General features: G+C 38.4%; 1 protein-coding gene across 1 annotated transcript; it reads left to right on the top strand.

Annotated features, from left to right (window-relative positions):
• The first annotated feature begins 11005 nt into the window (after window positions 1-11005).
• Window positions 11006-11881, top strand: LOC134619446 (transcription factor HES-2-like). Its single transcript, XM_063465280.1, has 3 exons — window positions 11006-11119; window positions 11230-11413; window positions 11524-11881. Exons 1-3 carry the CDS (start codon window positions 11030-11032, stop codon window positions 11847-11849), a joined length of 600 nt encoding a protein of 199 aa, XP_063321350.1. The 5' UTR covers window positions 11006-11029; the 3' UTR covers window positions 11850-11881.
• The last annotated feature ends 7936 nt before the right edge of the window (window positions 11882-19817 follow it).

The following is a 19817-nucleotide window of genomic DNA, read 5'->3' as shown; positions in this document are numbered from 1 at the left end:
GTGTGACACGCCGATCCTGTGCTCGTGGATCAAGTCCCGTGTAGTCAGTCTGATGGCTAAGGTTGTATTGAGCGCCCTTTTAGAACACGAGATTTGGAGGCTCACTGACAGAGACGCTTCTGTCTGTGGGCGGGCACCCCTGCAGACCACGCCCACTCACTGGTTGAAGGACTGTGCAGGAACTTATAATAGTACAGAAAAATAATATAACATAAAATGAAATAAAAATAGAAAACAGCAACAAGATTAAATGTTTTACAGTTCTCTGAAGTTGAACCCAGTTTGGTTTTAATGTTCTGCGCTGGACTGCGAGCTAAAGTCTCATCAGTTTGACTATAAGGGGAGCATTTCAATAGTGTACTAATTTGCTTTTGCATTCTGAAAATAAAGAAACGCAGAAGAATCGTTTCGAGCGTTTTCGCCTTTTGTTGTTATTTTTTAAGCTATTTTTTCTTGTTTATTATTCTCTGCGGAAATAATAAATGGCAAATCAAATAAAGACTTTTAAGAACATAAAGAAACCCCTGGTAAAGACCACTTCTCTATTTCGGGCACTGCTGTAGTAAAAATGATTTTTTTTCTGCGTTTTTTTTCGTGATTAACTGCCCACTTCTAGATTTCCCTTTGGGCAGCTCTTAATGGCCCCTGTGTCTGTGTAACTTCAAAAATAATGTATCGAAGCAGGAAGCCATCTGGTGCCTTTGTTCTCTTGGCTCGTGCTGTTCTCGTGCCCCTGATACGGCTGCACAATGGATTCCCCTCAATCAGAAATCCAATATTCAAAAACCCCGCCACCACGCCGCATGTCCTGCCTGTCCAATGCCTGCCTCGAAGCTGCTGGCTTTTCTTATCCACACTATACTTCACTATTTACTAAAGAATTAAGAAAGACACAGTCTTGAAGTTACAGCTAGGTCTTCTATATACTATAGGACATACATATGACATGTCACTGACGCACAATTGAGTTTTTGTGTGCTGGTGCATTGAAGTGGGTGAAAGAAAAGTGTGTCAGAGCTGGAAACGTCAGCTATTGGCGGAGAAGCCAATGAGACGCTGTAAGTTTACCTATGTCAACTTTGAAGAGCAAAACAAATGTGCGTCACCAGATGTGTGCTTGGAGCTTGGCTTTTGGCTTTGTTAGGCTTCTTTGGATATTCAAATCCTGTCTGAGCCATCCATTTGGTTTGGGCAATGCGCAATTACACGAAAATATCTCCCCGCCTCTGAAACCAAAGACGCTAGGCTTGCTGTTTTGCACTGCAATAGATTTCATTTTAAAGAGGGCACAGCTAAATAATAATAATAAAATAAATTAATAAATAAGTCGTTACAGTTAATAAATCGACATTAACTACTGGCTCAATGCAATCATAGCTGCTCTTTCATTCAGTTGGTTTATTTATATTTCATCCTTTTGTCTTTTGTCAGGAGTGAAGCAACATGACATTATGGACTTATTCTTATGTGCAAACACAGTTTTAACCATCATTCCATTGTGTAAAAAAATAATACATTCTGTGCACTGATAACAGTGGCAATAGCAATAAAATAACGCTCATAGCATAATATTTGACTAGAAAATAGCTAAAATGATTTATTATCATGTTTAATTGTAGATTTTGATATTCACAGTTAACATCTGAAATAAATAAAGAGCCAATATAACAGTTTGATGGGGCTGATTTCTTATTATTTGATAGTGGTGTTTTAATTAGAGAGGTTAGTTTAAGTTCAAATAAAAATATAAGAATATCCACCTTTTGTCTCCTATAGCACGTGACCTGGGGGGACGCTCAGGGGACAGATTCAGTGACGTCAAATGGTCGTCGTGCATGGTAAAAAAAAAGTTTGGATTTTCCCCAATCCGCAGATGCCTTATGAAAACGGCGTTGGTTTAAGCGTGGGGAGCTTGTTGGCACATTGTAATAAGTGTTTGTTTGCGTCCCCAGATGATAAAATGTGACATCAGTGCTTTGACGACATCTATAAAAACAACGCTGGTGCTATGTAAAAACATTAGCATACGCATATTACGCGCACTGTCCCCACATCTGATGCTAAAAAAAGCGTCATTTCTTTTATTACACAAACAAAGCTGTTTACTATTTGTGGAGGGACACACAGACCGATTAACAAAGTGAAATGAGACTTTAGTATACTCTAATATAATCTAATAATGATCTTAGTATAATTTCCTTTTCTGTGTGTGTCTGCTTTGAAGATGAAATAGGGGCAAGGAAGTTTGGATGGTTTATGTATTTGATGATCTGAAACATGTGATACATGCAAAAATAATAAAAAATAAATTAAATAAAAAGCTTTTTCCACACACAGAGAGCAATGTGTTATGGATTGTCAGGTCTGGATTGATGAATGCACAGACAGAATCAGACACCAAACCATAACTTTAACCTGTCAAATGTTTTTACTTTACATGTTTCAGCAATGTGGACATTAGCAGTATCAGAAAAAGTACCAGAAAAAAGGATACCCTTGCAACATCTCAAAGGTGTTGAATCCCACGTCCTGGTCTGCTCTGTTCTTTGGAGATCAGTGATCATGTTGCTGTCTTGCTGTCTACCATGTTGTTGAACTAAAAAAAAAAGACACAAGATTCCTTCCAGGAATTGTTTTTGATTTTGGGAGATGCCTCTTTTGATTTATACCCAGGATGCTATTTCTTAGAAATCAATGCAGCGTGTACTATACAGACACATTAGAATGTCGGATATTTTCTAAATGTAATTTTTTTGCAGTCTTTTCATCTCCACCACTTGAGAGAGAGACCCAGGCACACTATGTCTAGGGGATTTTACACTCAACCAGCCATCAAGAGGAGACTGTTGGATTTCTCATTTTTGTAAAGTCTTGACTTTACTTTGTCAGCTTCTCAGAGATTACATACTGCATATTCTCCCAAGACCCCGGAATTTGTTCTTCTCCTCTATGAAGGACATGAGTCTGAAACTTTTACATCAAATAGAATTTATGCAATATATCTTAGTCCTACTGTAGAGTCACTAGGACATCTTGGGCTTTGTATTGATGCCACATTTGTGGGGGTTGGGCAAACAGAGCCCTTTCTTTTCAAAATGACAGGCATTACAGCGTCCACATTTTATGGCCAAGGAAGCCCAAGTGATACAATATTAAGATTCTATTGGTAAAACTCAAATAGTTTCTTGAATATCATATTTTTTTTTATTTTCAATTTGATAGGATTTCAACAATTTGCAGTAAAGTAAGACTTTAAAATAAAGCTTTTATTCAGTGTTCTTCGCATTAGACCAGAGGACTTATGAATACCCATTCAATTCAATTCAATTCAATTCAATTCAATTCAATTCAATTCAATTCAATTCAATTCAATTCAATTCAGTTCAGTTCAATTCAATTCAATTCAATTCAATTCAATTCAATTCAGTTTTATTTATATAGCACCAAATTAAAACAATGGTTGCCTCAAGGTGCTTTATATTCTAAGGTAAAGACCCTACAATAATATAGAGAAAAAGAAATACAGAGAAAACTCAACTATCAGATGAACCCCTATGAAAAAGCACTTAGTGACACTGGGAAGGAAAAACTCCTTTTTAACAAAAAGAAACCTCCAGGCTCAGGGAGGGGCGGCCATTTGCTGCTACAAGAGTATTGTTTGATACAATTAAGAACATTTTCTCTCCTGATATTCCTCATGTACCAGTCTATACTAAATCTGATTGTAATGACTTTTTAAATTATTTTGTTGATAAGGTCGCTGCCGTCAGGTCAAATATTTCTCCATCATCCTCCCAGTATCACACTGACACTTTGCTTACCTCTGATACCTGGTCCTCTTTTACTCCTGTTACCTTACAGGACATCAGTGCCTTGCTTGGTCATATGAAACTGACTTCAAGCCACCTTGATGTACTTCCTCCATCATTTTTCATTAGTGTGTTTGACTCTATTGGCCTCTGTATTCTGGAAATAATTAATACTTCTCTTTATACTGGCTCAGTTCCCAGCTATTTTAAACAAGCTATTGTTGACCCAATATTAAAGAAAACAAATTTGGACCCATCTCTTCCAAGCAGTTACAGGCCAATATCACAGTTACCATTGGTGTCAAAGATATTGGAAAAAACGGTTGCAGAACAACTTAACAACTTTTTGGAAAAGAATGATGTTCTGCACATTTTCCGCTCTGATTTCTGCAAATTGCACTCCACTGAAACCGCTTTACTTAAAGAGTCTAGTGACATTCTGATGGCAGCAGACTCTGGAGAGCACTCCATTCTGGTTATGTTGGATCTCACCTCTGCTTTTGATACTGTTGATCACAGCATCATGATGAAGGACTTGTTTGGGATTACTGGTGTTGTTTTAAAATGATTTATGTTGTATCTATCTAAGAGATCTTTTACTGTTTGTATGAATCATGTGTTGTCTGAAACATTAGTTCTGCCTTCTGGGGTACCTCAAGGATCTGTTTTAGGTCCGACTCTCTTTTTGCTGTATATACTCCCTAGGCCAAATTATCAAACGTTACAATAATATTTCTTATCATCTCTATGCTGATGACATTCAGTTATACTGTTCTTTCAAAACCTCTGAGTTTTATAAATTGTCGTGTTTAAATAAGTGTCTGTCAGAAATCAAACAATGGTTAAATGACAGCTTCCTCCAGTTAAATGCAGATAAAACAGAAACCTTGATTATTGCACCTCAGAAATTAAGCAGCATATCAGTTTTTTAGACCCTTCATTTCAGCCGAGTCTCAGAAACTTAGGTGTTATATTTGACAGTTCAATGTCTCTTGAGAAACACTTTAAACAACTTTTCCGGAACTGTTTTTATCATCTAAGAAACATTTCTAAACTCAGACTACTGGTGTCAAAGGCAGAACTTGAGATGATTACTCATGCTTTTATCTCTTCTCGTTTGGAATATTGTAATAGTCTTTTTACTGGTCTCAATAAATCAGCTCTGGATCGCCTTCAGACTGTACAGAATGCCGCGGCAAGACTTTTAACTGGCACAAACAAGAGCTCGCACATTACTCCAGTTTTGGCTTCTCTTCACTGGTTGCCAGTAAATTTTAGGGTTCATTTTAAAATTTTAGTTGTAACTTTTAGAGCTCTGCACGGTGAAGCTCCCCAGTATATCTCTGACCTGTTGAAACCTCATGCTTCATTCCGAGCACTTAGATCGTCAGGTCAGAGGTTACTGGTTGTCCCATGTACTAGGTTTAAAACACGTGGGGATTGGGCTTTTCAGGCACTGGCACCAAGGTTGTGGAACTCTCTGCCGTTGTATTTACGCTGTCTGGATTACACTGACTCCTTTAAAAAGCAGCTAAAGACATTTTTATACAAAAGAGCTTTTAATTAATTTTTTCACTGTTTTATATTATTTTATTTGTATTTCTGATTTTACTGTGAAGCACTTTGTGATTTTTATCTGTGAAATGTGCTATATAAATAAATTTTACTTACTTACTTACTACAAGTTGGTGGTGATAAGAAGCAGTGTGTAAGCTAGGGCTCTGAAGTTTTTTTCATAACAATATGTTGAAGGGAAAATAGGAGCCTTTTCAGTTGAATTCAACTCTATTGAAATTGGGTTGAAAGACTTTTTTAACAAGAAACCCAAACAACATTAGCACAAACACACAATCTGAAGGATCTCTGATTACATCAGACAGTAGTTATGCAACCAGGATTTTAAAAATGTCAAAACATGTAAACCAGAAACACAAACCAAAGGAAAGTGCTCATCTCTTAAAGCTGAAAGCATTATTCATCATATCTGTGTATATGGCATAACTGGGATACCCTAGGACTGGAATAAAAGTTAATTGACAATTCACTGTGCCATCCACAAATGTGCATATTAAAGCTTAATGATGCAAGAAGAAGCTATGCAAAGAACATAATCCAGAAATGCTGCCATCTTCTCTGAGTTGAACCTCATTTAAAATTAACTCCGGCAAAGTAGAAAATTCTTCTGTGGTCAGACAAATCTGAATTTGAAATCTATCCAGCTTGTTATCAGTACTCATTTCAAAAGTCTGCATAATGCTGATGATGGTATAAGGGTGCACTGTGCATTTGGAAAGGCACCATCAGTTGTGAAAGATGTACATGCAAGCTCTAGAGCAACATATTCTCCAATCCAGAAGAAGCCTTCTTTAAGGAAGGCTTCACATATTTCAGCAAGACAATGCCTTACCACATGCAGCATCTATTACAACAGAATGGCTTTGTACTTGAAGAGTCCAGGTGCTGAACTATCATGCAGGCAGTCCAGATTTTTCACTAATGGAAAGCATTTGGAGCATCATGAAATGATAAGCATGACAAAGTAGACACAGGACTCCTGAGAACCTAAAACATTATATCAGACAAGACTGGGACAACACTGCTTTCCCAGGTGTTCAGCAGCTTTTTTTCCTTAGTTCCCAGATGTTTACAGACTGTTGCTCAAAGAAGAGTGGATACTACACAGTGGTAAACTGTGACAACGGTTTTGAGATGTTTTGCTTCAATCAATTTTAAAACGATTAAATATTTTTCTTAAATTGATACATGTTCCAAATGTAAAGATTTGAGTTTTAAAATGTAGGTTTATGAGATCTGCAGATCATTGCATTCTGTTCTTATTTACTTTTTACACAGCTTCCCAATTTTTGAAACTGAGTTACCTTCATTGTCTATGCTATTGTCTCGCATCCCTAAGGTGTAAGCTTTCTATTTTCAAACATTTAAGCTCAGTTTCCTGTATTGGATGATACCAAAAATGCCACAGATATATAAAATCAAACACCTAGCCATACAATGTGGCTACATTTCTGAAGAAAAAAAAAAGGTTCATTTTAAAGAGATCATTGAGTTGGAATGTGGTTTTCCCATGGCTGAGCAGCTGCTGTAGGTGTAGTGTAGGTGACCCAGTATACTTCAGTCATATAATGTGAATTCTACTACAAACTACAAAGAATATAGGGGGATGGTAAAAGAAAATTAGATGGTTTAAACATAGTCATGGTGTTAAAACCATACTAAAAGTTTACAGTAAGTGTGCAATGCAGATGACTTAGTTTACCATGGATCAAACCTTTTCTTAAGAAAATGGCAAACAGTAAAGCCCATAATAATTTTTTACAAAGCCAAAGTCAGTGCACAGTTTGTTTGTGTCTTATCTGTTGGAAAATCCAAGCTATTCAATTTACCAGGTTGTCATATCATGTCAAACAAAGGACACAGTCAAGGAATTAGAATTATTAAATATTTGACATTTCAATTGAATCAAATATTTATTTCACCAGCCTTCATCTGGAATGGCATTTTTGTTTAAGCTTTCAGGGAAAAAAAAGAAATAATGATAAATACACCAGTGCTGATATGCTTTTAAGAAAAAAAAAATCAACTGAAATGTTTGTCTTATGTCTCTCATGAGTCCAGCACTGAGTGCACAGATCATCACAGTATCACATCAACAAAAGTCAGTTCTTGTTTGAGCCAAAACAGAAGGGTACTGTAGTCTTTTTGTTTTTTGTGGTACTTTGTAGATCAAAATAAGACTCATTGCTTCTGCTACGCCTTGTGACCTCTTGGTCTTGCCATCACTTTGCTGTGGCTTGCTTTTTGTAAAACCTTGCACTGTGACAACTAGGAAAGGCTCCAGCACCCTGGACTGGATAAATGTTTAGGAAAATGGATGGATGTTTGTAATTTTTAAGCAGTTTCTGCTTATATATCTGTACTATGTGTATAAATAGCTTAATAATTGATTACAATCAGATTTTTGACTGTTATAATCAAATTTGTATGAAACATGCTTTACAAAGACTTCTATGTTTCATCTTAAACACATTTAGTGTAATTTAAAATATGATATGTTTTATTTTCTTAACTAAATGTACGATACAGAGTTGTGGGAGATTTTTCTAACAGAATTAATGTGGAGCCAAACATTAGTGACCATGGAAAAGGCGTATTTTAAAATAAAAACAAACAAAAAGATGATATTTTATATATAATTGTCGTCTTTAATGTTTCTGCACATTATATTCATATATATTGTTTATTGCGATTACTTCTTGCCTTTCTTTTAGTACCGAAGTGGGACAATACTCTAATTTCGTTGTACAATTGCACAAAGTATGATCGTGCAATGACAATAAAGAGTTCAGTTTGTCAATGAAAGAATGGAAACTGGCAGAAAAAAACGATTATTGGATGTGTCTTTTTTGAGCGTTTCACGAAAATATGTATTTTTGAGCTTACCGCTATGTATTTGGTATATATATTTTCAGTCTACTTTAGGTTACATAGAATAAAATAGTTAAAAAAAACAAACAAACAACCCCCCCCCCTTTGCTCCGTACACAAAGGTCAGTCCTGAGTCTAGCAGATGCTTTCGTGTCATGTGGATAATGGTAGCGTAGAATTTGGCTTGGGTCGCCAAACATCGTTTAGGGTGCAGTCGCGATTTGAAGTCTGGAAAATCTCCAAGTCTGGAAATTTTCATGTGGCTCCATGAAGTGGAGACGATCACCTTTGGCAGAGCAGAGTCCTTCGACGCTTTTGGTTTTACGCCTCAGTGCGCTTCAGCTCCATCTGTCTGAACGCTTTGGCTCGTGTCAGTCTCATGCCGTTTATACAACCAAATTCTATTAGATCTCATTCGCAAACTCAGCGATTAGGATTTTAAAGATGTTTTCTTTGAATGCACAGGATAGCTCTTTACCGTTTCATCTCTTCATCCAGATTGTACCTTGTCCAAAATTATACTGAAGATGTTATAATTGGTATTCTTATTGATTTATTTCCGCGGTAATAAACAATTTGACAGTTTATTTCATTTGGTTGAGTTGAAGAAATGAAATGGGGATTTAAATACCTAGTTTTGCTGGAAAAAACAAACAAAACAAATTATGTGCATCTCCCACACAGTTGCTGTAAAACTTTGAGTGACTCCACTTTTCTGTACACCCTTCAACAAAGGATCACTGTGCCCTGATCGTGCACAGATGGATACCCACGCTGAAACCAAAACAAAAAAGGGTCCCAACCGAAGCCTTTCCTGGACTTTTTTTTCGTCTTATCGCGAAGTGCCAGTTCCCATACTGGACTTGGTGGCGGTTATTTGAGGCCCCATGGGGCTGGGCGCGTGCAAAACCGTGCATGTGTAATGCTTGACAAAATAGGTAGGTTAAATCCCTAAAGCTATAGAGCAGAGCAGATTGCAGTCGATGGGACAGCGTATCTTTGCCTAAATTATGAGTTTGTTGTGCGGTATATCTGGTTTCGCGTGTGTAAAAATTTACTTCAGTGTGATGCACATGTCTCGCTCCTTCTTGTTTCCTTGGAAATTCCCTGGGCAAAATGTATCCATAAAACTCTAAGGTGCTTCCAATGACATTAAACATCAAAAGATCTGTAACTACATTTATTTGACATCATTTAAAACAGAGAGAGCTTATATGCATTTTTGCAGTTTTGTTTTTATTATGAACTCCTAGTTCTGAGTATTCTAGATGTTTTCTCCCTTTTCTACTCATCATGTCGTTTTAACTTGACTGTTACAAAAATTCAACAATTGCACCATTGTGGCCATGTCCCCCTCCCCCACCCCACCACCACAGCCCCCCTCCCTCGCAAAAAAAAGAAAAGAAAAAAAAAGAGACAAAACAAGAGTGAAGCACATTTATGGCGAGAGGACACATGATCTGGAGCAGGGGCTGGGATGCTGATGCGAGAGTGGTGCAGCAGCGGCAGACGGGGGAGGGTGGGGTGTGCATAGAGACGGGAGACGAGAAAGGCGGGGGTGAGGTGGGGTGGGGGGTCCCATCTGTTGCTCCGATCGTGGCGCGTGCCGAACGCGTGAATCCTACTGGCAGCTCATAGGCCTGAGAAACTGACACTCTTTAAAACAGCATTTAAATAAAAGCTGTTTAAAGTTCTGGAGGTTGATGTTATATGTGTCACAGTTATCGTTTACAGATTGCATTATTCTTGTATTTACATAATTTGTAGGGAATACTTAACATTTCCATAATTCATAATTCAAAATTCATATTTAAGTGCGACGATTCGTGGGAGTATTTATCTTTTTTTTTTCAATTCTTCCTTTAAACGTGTATTGTATTGCACATGTATTGCACGGCTATGATATGCGATCTTATATTGCACATACACGCTTCCTTTTGCTTGCATTGCGAGGTGTCCGTCACCTCCCCCACTGCTACAGGTAAACACCGTGTTGTCGATATTGGAAGCAGGCTGCTGAGGGTCCAGAAGCAGATGTTAATCCATACATGGCGTGGCTTGGGTATCTGGTTTATTAATTTTGGAATAGATTACTCTCCTCCCCTCAAATTCATTCATCTAGCTCCTTTTTGTTTTGTTGTGGCGGGAACGAAACCATAAATAAACGCACGGTATTAATTTTCATTATGCAGGACGTTGTTTTTTTTTTGTTGTTGTTTTTTTTAATCTAACTTGTAATTGTTCATTTATAGCTGTTTAACTTTGATGGGTCTCATAAAAACATGCTGACTTTACTTGTAGGAAGTGCTTAATACAAACATAAACAAAATGATACATAGGCGACTTTTAATAATTTAAGTTATTAACTAACAACGTCACGAAAAGAACAATGATACACTGTAGATATTTACAATGGCGGTTGTCTGCCTACACTTAGAAAAAAACAAGATTTCATACCCTGCACTTGTAATTTGATCTTGGATAGACGTTGAAGCCTTAAATTTTAAATGCAGTAAAACGCAGCAGCATCACGAAACTCCGCATACCAACATACAGAAGCGGGGGGCCAGATGGTCCAGACAGGATCTCTACTCGTCTCCCAAGGGCATCGCCCCCTGTGTCATCCCCCCGCTGCAATGGCTTGTGTTCCCTCCCCTCTGACGCTCCGGCTCCACATAAATAGGAAGCTCACCAGCTCAGCGGCACACTTCAGCTCAGCCGCTCAAGAAGCAAGTATCTCCCGTCAAAAAGCACAACAAGAAAACGCAAACAGAATGAGTCCCAGCTTCACTACTGAGGCCAGCCAGCCTCTCCCTGCAAGGTCCACCGTGGCCCAGAGAAAACAAGCCAACGAACTTAGAAAGGTAAGGAGAAGATGAACCACCACGCAGCTGTTTGTTTTGTTTCTGGAAATGTGTTCTGCGTTAACTCTATCGGTACAGCCTAGTAACAGTGTTGAAATTATTTTTTGTAGACTCTTAAACCCCTGCTGGAGAAGAGAAGACGAGCTCGCATCAATGACAGTCTCAATCATTTGAAGAGCCTGATTTTGCCCCTTGTTGGCAAAGATAACGCACGCTACTCCAAGCTGGAAAAAGCGGACATTCTGGAAATGACAGTCCGCTTCCTCAGAGATCTTCCTTCCACCCCAGTCAAAGGTGAGCATTACATCTACGACATGCATAACATACTGTTATCCTGCAAGTTTTTAACACGCTTCTTGTGAAAGTCTCAGCCACTGATCAAATATCTCCTGTCCTCTCTCCAGACTCCGCAGACAGTTACAGAGAAGGTTACAAAGCTTGCCTCCAGCGCGTTTCCGCGCTGCTTCCCAAAAGCCTGGACCAGGACGCGTGCCAGCGGGTGCACGACTTCGTCCAGCAGTCCATGTCTGCCACCGTCACTCCAACCTGCCTGAACTGCTGTGCCCAGAGCTCCAGGACTTTACCTCAGATCCAAGAGAAAATTATGAGCCTCAAATCCAGCTTCACCTCCAGGCTGGAGACTCAGCACCGCAGCAGCAGCACAGTTGCTCCAAGCAGAGCGCAGGCAGACCCGCAGGCTGTCAGCGCTGCTATGTGGAGACCTTGGTAGATTAGACGGACAATTATCTCACGCCTGTTTATTTTGTGCTGTTTACTATTTGTACTAAATCAGTGGTAGTTTTAGTGAGTAAGGTGAAGAAGAATTGTTGGAGCTGTATATAAGTTTAAGTCATTTTGCGTTTAATGCTAGAAGACTCGAGCACAGATATCAAAGAAACTGAAGGCTTTGAACTTAAAAAATGCAATCCTCTTTGGGGTTTCAGAGTTACGGGTTGTAGACAACACTTTTGTAAACCCCACGGGTTATTTTGTTTGAGGTTTGCACGATTGACTTAAATGTATTTTGGTCTGTGCAACAGAATATTCTGTAAACACTATGTGTTAACTAGGATTATATATTATTTATGTAAGAAAAGAAACGTTTTGTGACATTTCTGTTTTATCAATGACAAAATATTTTCAATAAACGTATGCTCGACAAAGATGTTTATGGTGTTTGATCGTTTTTGTTGCGGTGATTGAAGGACCTCAAATTTATCACTGACCCCGGATGCCTTAATGAGACGATTCTCGGGGAAATGAAAGAAGAAAAAAGGCGCGCAAACGCACAAAGCCACAGGTCATCCAGAGCCCATTGATGCTGCTGAGCAGCTGCTCTATTGTTGCTGATGTGAGGCGCCGCTCTAGTTGCCGCCAAATCTGTGGGAAGAAGTACTGGTTGTGTCACAGGAAACACAGAGAGATTACTGCGGGAGTAACAACAGACTAGACAATTCAAAACAACAAACAAAAAACCCCTATATATATATATATATATATATATATATATATATATATATATATATATATATATATATATATATATATATATATATATAAAAATGTATATATATATATATATACATTTTTATATATATATATATATATATATATAAAAATGTATATATATATATATATATATGCAGTGTATGTCTTGTATTGCTTTTAAATAATGTATAACCTTATTACAGAAAACCATGAAACACCTTTTGCAGAAAACGCATTTGGTGTGACGTAGATGGTAGACGTAATCCCCGTACTTTATCTACATTCAGTTTGTGAAAAGAGAAAGCCGTTTATAATTATGTTTTATTCAGATACAAATGATAATATAAAAGGTTTTAAAAAATCTTGCAGAAATCATATTGTGCAGAAATTTTGTTAGACCTGCATGAGCTCAAAATGAGGAAAATTTGGAATCTAAGAGGAATTATTAAGTTAACTAAAAATTTGTTTTCAACCAATATGGTGACAGCGCATAACCTAAAGCATCAATGTGTCTTTTAAAAAAAATGAAAAAGAAGCTGGTGAAGAACAAAGATGGTTGTACTTTATAGAGATGAAATATGCAGAAATTTTTTTGAAGAATTAATTTTTGCATTTGATGTTTTTCAGGTGTTTACGTTAAATTGTTTGTTGCATAGCTGCTGGTGTTGTAGCATTTTTTTTAATTAGGAGAAGGATATATACTGCCGAATGTATACATTTGGAAATTTAATTAAAACATTGTAAAATGTTTTCTTAAAAACTAGAAACTTCTATCTGCATTTTTGAGTTTGCAACACTTACATGTCAGCTTTCCATATGGTATTTTTTGACTCTTACAATAATGCTTAATCAAATTTCTGACCACTATTTCATGCATAATTCTTTTAGTTGCAACATATTTGAGGGTCCTCCTATGCAGTCAAATTACTGTCAGTACTCTGGTTACAGGAAACATTTCCTGGAGATATCTCTGGTATCAATGGATCCTTTGCACATTTGTTTTGCCACGAATCCACACACTTCTATATGTTCGAGATCACTAGACCTATCAAAGGTTTAAACAGGCTCCAACTGCCATGTGATAAAAACAAATTAGTTATTTGGCACCTTTTCTAGAACCCCTAATACTGATTTTAACAATTGGAATATGAACTTATTTTTTCATGTGTTTCATCTATTTTTCCCATTGATGGTGACTTTGAAAAATGTTTACCTTTTGCATTTTGGTCTCAGACTTAGAGAGACTCGGGTGTTTTCTCTATTTTATGATAATATATCAGAGAAAACCTCTCAGTTGTTTCACCAGAACTGTTATGCTGTTTCTCCATTTCATAGCCTTGAGCTACATTCATGAGTGTTAAAATCTGATTTGATGATAAATTATTTTGACACAGTGAATCATGGAGCAGCATGTTGGTGCAGCGGTTAGCATTGATGCTTCACTTCAAGAAGGTCCTGAGTTTGACTCCACCAGCCAGTGGGAACCCTTCTGTGTGGCGTTTGCATGTTCTCCTTGTGATTGCGTGTATTCTCTCTGGGCACTGGGTACTCTGGATTCTCTCTGGGTGCGGTTTTAGCTCAGTCAGATGAGCAGGCAACCACATGCCTCATGGCTGAAAGCAGTGGGCCTAGGTTTGAGTCTGACCCCTGGCCCTTTGCCGCATGTCTTCCCCTCTCTTTTTCTCTCACAACTCCACCCAGTGCTTTCTGCAGAAGTTCTCTAATGACTCTGCAATAGTTGGCCTCATCACTGATGGGGATGACGGGGAGTACAGAGAACTGACCCAAGGTTTTGTGGACTGGTGCCAGCAGAACTACCTCCAGATCAACAATAGAAAAACCAAGGTAGATTTCCACAGGCACAAACATCCTCCACTGCAACCACTAAACATCTGTACATTCAGGTTGTAGATAGCTGCAGGTACCTTGGTGTTCATCTGAACAATAAACTGGACTGGATTCGCAATTCAGATACTCTGTACAGAAAAGGGCAGAGCAGGCTGTACCTGTGTCTTTTCAAGTGAAAGGCCCACTCCTGAAGACCTTCTATGACTCTGTGGTGGCCTCAGCCATCTTTTATGGTGTGGTGTGCTGGGGCAGCAGTATCTCTGCTGGGAACAGGAAGAGACTGAACAGGCAGATCTGGAGGGCCAGCTCTGTTCTAGGATGCCCTCTGGACTCAGTGGAGGTGGTGAGCGACAGGAGAATGGTGGATGAGCTGTCATCTTTGCTGGACAACATCTCCCACCCCATGCAGGAGACTCCAACAGCACTGAGCAGTTCCTTCAGTGGCAGGCTGCGGCACCCACGATGTACGACGGAGAGATTTCGCAGGGGTTTTTTTTCAACTGCTGTCAGACTCCACAACATGGTCTCTGCAGATGACCACACATGCGCAGACAGACACACACATCCAATACACCATGATAGCCTTCGCCCAGTCTCCCTTATGTGCAATATTACTAAGTGCAATTTCCCTGATACGACATAGTATTTTATTCTATTTTATCTTATTCTATTTTTTTTGTAAATTTTTTGCTGCTCTTAAATTGTACTGTCCACTTTCTGCTGTAACCAAAAAAAAAAAAAAAAAATTCCCACATGTGGGACTAATAAAGATTTATCTTATCTTACTCCAGGTCTTTCCCAAAGTCCAAAGACATGTATGGGCATATATGGGTTAAGTGGTGATTCTAAATTGGCCATGGGTGTGAATACAATCATGAGTGGTTGTTTGTGTCTCTGTGGTTGCCCTGCAATAGACTGGCAACCTGTCCAGGGTCTACCCATGACCATGAATTGGAAAAAGAACATATGGATCAATTAATAGATGAAATCATGGCTAGAAAATGCGGGGGGTGGCTGTAGCTCAGGTGGTAGAGCAGGTCGTCCACTGATCGGAAGGTTGGTGGTTCGATTCTTGGCTTCCCCTAGTCTACATGCCAAATATCCTTGGGCAAAATACTAACCCCAAATTGCTCTCCGATGCATTCATCGGAGTGTGAATGTTAGCTATGAAGCACTTAAAAAGATGTGCTTGTGTGAATGGGTGAATGCACAAGTTGTGTAAAGCGCTTTGAGTGCTCAGATGAGTAGAAAAGCGCTATATAAGAACCAGTCCATTTACCAAAATGCGACTGGCATAAAGAGCAAAAAGGTGACCTTTTATACTATAACTTTTTTTGATCAACCACCCATCCCACATGATGATACAACCCTTGAAGGTTTAACCAAAATGTGCTTTTCTACAGTTTTCTACAGAAAACAGATAAAACATCCATGTATTGTCCTTGTTTATGTCACAATTAGTCACTGATATTATATCGGTGCAGTTTTGGTACACTGATACTTAAACTTCGTTATAGAAACCAAAAGAGATTCTGGCTTTAGACTGGGACACTTTGATATAACGCAAAATTATTTGTTTCCAGGTTTTAACAGAGCTTAAATTTGTTTCCCAGTGCTGAGAACTCAATCTGGCTATGTTTCATGCTCAAGCAATTATGAAGGTTCAAAAATTCAAGAATTCAAAAAAGAGTTTGAATCTATCTCTATGAGCTTTGGGGGGCTAGAACATGTGATATATTTATAGTATGATGATAAAATTTGTCATACTTTCATTAAACACACTGATGTTTACAAAAATGGTCAAATACACTTGATAAAGTCCAAAAATTACAATTTGCTGATTTGGAGGGGGTTATATGGAAGGTTCATTGAATTTCCATGGAATTACTCATTTGGTCTCCATCATGTCAGTCAGAGAGTTAGGTCCATATTTATTTGGACACTGATACAATGATAGTGTTTTTGCAATGATCCCTCTTTGCACTACCACAGTACATTTTACATGAAAACATTAAGATGTGATTGGAGTTCAGATTTTCAGCTTTAATAAAGGAAATGGGTAGAAAACATCTCTGCTGGCCCCTCACATCCTGGACATACACTGCTCAAACTGCTGCAACAGAGCTCTGTTTACGAACACCAGCTGCCACAGAGACAATTTTTTCTCACAGGCTGTCACTGTGACGAACACAGTTAAATAACCCACTGTTATATTGTTCAGGTCATATAATTTCTGTAACTTGTTATTTCTTACTTTTTAAAAAAGATTTTTCTTTTCTTTGCATACAGGGAGCAAAGTAAACTGGAAGCAAATTCCTTGTTTGTGTGCACAAATGTAGCCAAATAAAGATGTTTCTGATGTTATGACCATGTGCCATTTACCCATTTTCTGCCTCTGAAATGAAAAAGTACTGCTTTATTCGTGTCAAAAGGCTTTACAAAAACCCTCCACTTGTCCCATTCCTATATGGATTGTTCTTGTGTCTTCAGTTTGGTGGTTATGCCAGGATACTGTCCCTCCATTTTACTCAAGGGCTGAAATATATTTAAGTAACTTGGATGTCTAACACCAGCTGGATAGACTAACCCAAAACCTAACCATAGATAATACTGATAAACTGATATTATCTCTGATTGGAAGCTTCTTAAGGGGTGTCCTTTGATCCTAAGATCAAAATACTCTGTTTATTATTGAAAACAAACCCAAATTTAAAGATAAACTGATATATGGTGTATATACAGTACTGAACAAAAGTTTTTTGCTGTAAACAAAGAATGCTTTCAAAAATGGCAGTGTTAATCATTTATTTTCATCAATCAACAAAATGTAGTGAATGAACAAAAGAGAAATCTAAATCAAATCAACATTTGGCGTGACCACCCTTTGCCTTCAAAACAGCATCAATTCTTCTAGGTACACTTGCACATAGTTTTTGAAGGAACTCGGCTTGAAGGTTGTTCCAAACACCTTGGAGAAATATAGGCTTGGATGTAAGCTTATGCGGATGTAGGCTTCCTCACATCCTTCTGTCTCTTCATGTAATCCCAGACACACTTGATAATGTTGAGATCAGGGCTCTGTGGGGGCCATACCATCACTTCCAGTACTTCTTATTCTTCTTTACGTTGAAGATAGTTCTTAATGACTTTGGCCGTGTGTTTGCAAATACCTGATGGTATTGCATGATGGATAAGTATCTGCCTGTATTTCTCAGGATTAAGAACACCATTAATCCAAGGCTTGGATGTAGGCTTCCTCACATTAATTGACCAAATCTCCAACTCCATTTGCAGAAATGCAGCCCCAAACCTTCAAGGAACCTCCACCATGCTTCACTGTTGAAGCATGGTGTTGCTTCACTCACTCACTATTGTACCACTCTCCAGCACTTTGATGAACAAACTGCCTTCTGCTACAGCTAAATATTTCAAATTTTGACTCATCTGTCCAGAGCACCCCAGTTCCTATGTTTTCATGCATGCTTAAGTCACTTGGCCTTGTTTCCACGTCAGTGATATGGCTTTTTGACTGCAACTCCTCCATAAACACCACTTCTGGTCAGACTTCTCCGGACAGTAGATGGGTGTACCTGGGTCCCACTGGTTTCTGCCAGTTCTGAGCTGATGACACTGCTGGACATCTTCCGATTTCAAAGGGCGATAAGCTTGATGTGTCTTTCATCTGCTGCACTAAGTTTCCTTGGCCGATCACTGCGTCTACAATCCTCAATGTTGCCCGTTTCTTTGTGCTTCTTCAAAAGAGCTTGAACAGCACATCTTGAAACCCCAGTCTGCTTTAAAATCTTTGTCTGGGAGAGACCTTGCTGATTCAGTAAAACTACCTTGTGTCTTTCACAACCTCACCTTGGTAGCAGGGTTTGGCTGTTCATCACCCAGTTTTAGGTCTCTTACACAGCTGTTTCTGATCATTAGCACCTGTTTGGTATAATTGGTTGATCACCTGACTCTAATCCTACAAAGTCTCTGAATTTGAGCAAGTGTACCTATGAGAACTGATGCTGGTTTGTTTGTTTGCTCATTTTTTAAACTGATAAAAAAAAATAAACAATCATTATTTATCTTTCTGAACGCATTCTCTGTTTACAACATTTTTTTCCACACCTGCCTAAAACTTTTGCACAGTACGAGAATTTACTTCCATTTGTTCCAATTTCTCCATAGTTCTGACTTTATCATAGAACAGTTTATGATAACAGTCAGTTGTCATAGAACTTCACAGTTTAGGTGTCAGAAAAAAAACTCTTATATGAAGTAGTAAAAAGAGATTCATATTCATTCATATCACTACTCTTTAGATGTTTAACTCCCTGTTTGACGCTCTGCACTCGAGCAGACATATAGACGTTGTAGTAAGAGCTCAGTTTGGGGAGTTTAGCCTAATTGACACTCTTCTGAAGTAATTAGTATTCATACTCTTTCAAACTTTTTTCAATTTTACATTCACCGACAAATGATATTTTTACGTTTCCACCGAATTGATAGCCTCCACTAAAATAGGTGAACTGTACATGGTTAGAAAAAATACTGAATTTGGTGCTCTCCGTTGCTTGAGTCGTGAAAAGCATCGAATCTCGAGATGAGGCAAAAAGTCTCTCCACCCTTAATTCCCATGAAGTGTCGGTGCATTTCAGACAAAGGCTCGCTGTTATCGGTCTGCACAGATGGTTTGTCGACGCCGAATTTGATTGAAAACACAAAAGAGGACTCTAACCGTAAGAGCAAAACAGAGAAGAGCCGACCCCTCCCACCACCATCATCCTGCAATCCCAGCAGGGCGCGAGGGGCGCGTGCAGCAAGTGTGCCTCTCAATTTCAGGACAGGGTTTGACTTCGTTTGAAGATCTTTTGTGGGCTTCTGATCTCCATATTTTACCCTTTTAGTATTTATTTATTTACATTTGAAGTTAAATGCTGAACTAAGATAGCTTCACAAATCGACCCCATTGCAATATTATACCTATACCCTATTGCGTTAAAAAAATTATTAACTCAAACTGAACCAGGTGGAAAGATAGGATATATATTATATTAGAGAATTTAGTAGTAGAATTTAGAATTTTACAGTCATATTTTATTTTATTTTTTTCTACCACTGTCTCCAGTAAGACAAAATAATACTCCTTCGAAAAGATATCTACAGAGTCATGCACTCCTGCTCAAACATCTTTCATCTCCGTGAAAAGATTGAGCTTTGTTATCGTGTAGTTATGATAAACCATGTCACGATAGCGTGGACGCTTAAAAAAAAGAAAACAAAACAGAGGCAAGCTATGGGAGACAACTGCAGCATAGAGTAAAACGCGATAGATGCAAAGCTTCTTTCAGTTGGACCCTAACAACAT

Source organism: Pelmatolapia mariae, linkage group LG20 (assembly GCF_036321145.2).
Source record: "Pelmatolapia mariae isolate MD_Pm_ZW linkage group LG20, Pm_UMD_F_2, whole genome shotgun sequence".
Classification (NCBI taxonomy): Eukaryota; Metazoa; Chordata; class Actinopteri; order Cichliformes; family Cichlidae; genus Pelmatolapia; species Pelmatolapia mariae.
This window is presented reverse-complemented; position numbering and strand designations above follow the sequence as displayed.

Coding starts and splice junctions, on each gene's coding strand:
- LOC134619446 (XM_063465280.1), top strand. CDS start 11,030: ATGAGTCCCAGCTTCACTACTGAGGCCAGCCAGCCTCTCCCTGCAAGG. Junction 11,120..11,229: donor AAGCCAACGAACTTAGAAAG/GTAAGGAGAAGA, acceptor TATTTTTTGTAG/ACTCTTAAACCCCTGCTGGA. Junction 11,414..11,523: donor TCCTTCCACCCCAGTCAAAG/GTGAGCATTACA, acceptor TCCTCTCTCCAG/ACTCCGCAGACAGTTACAGA.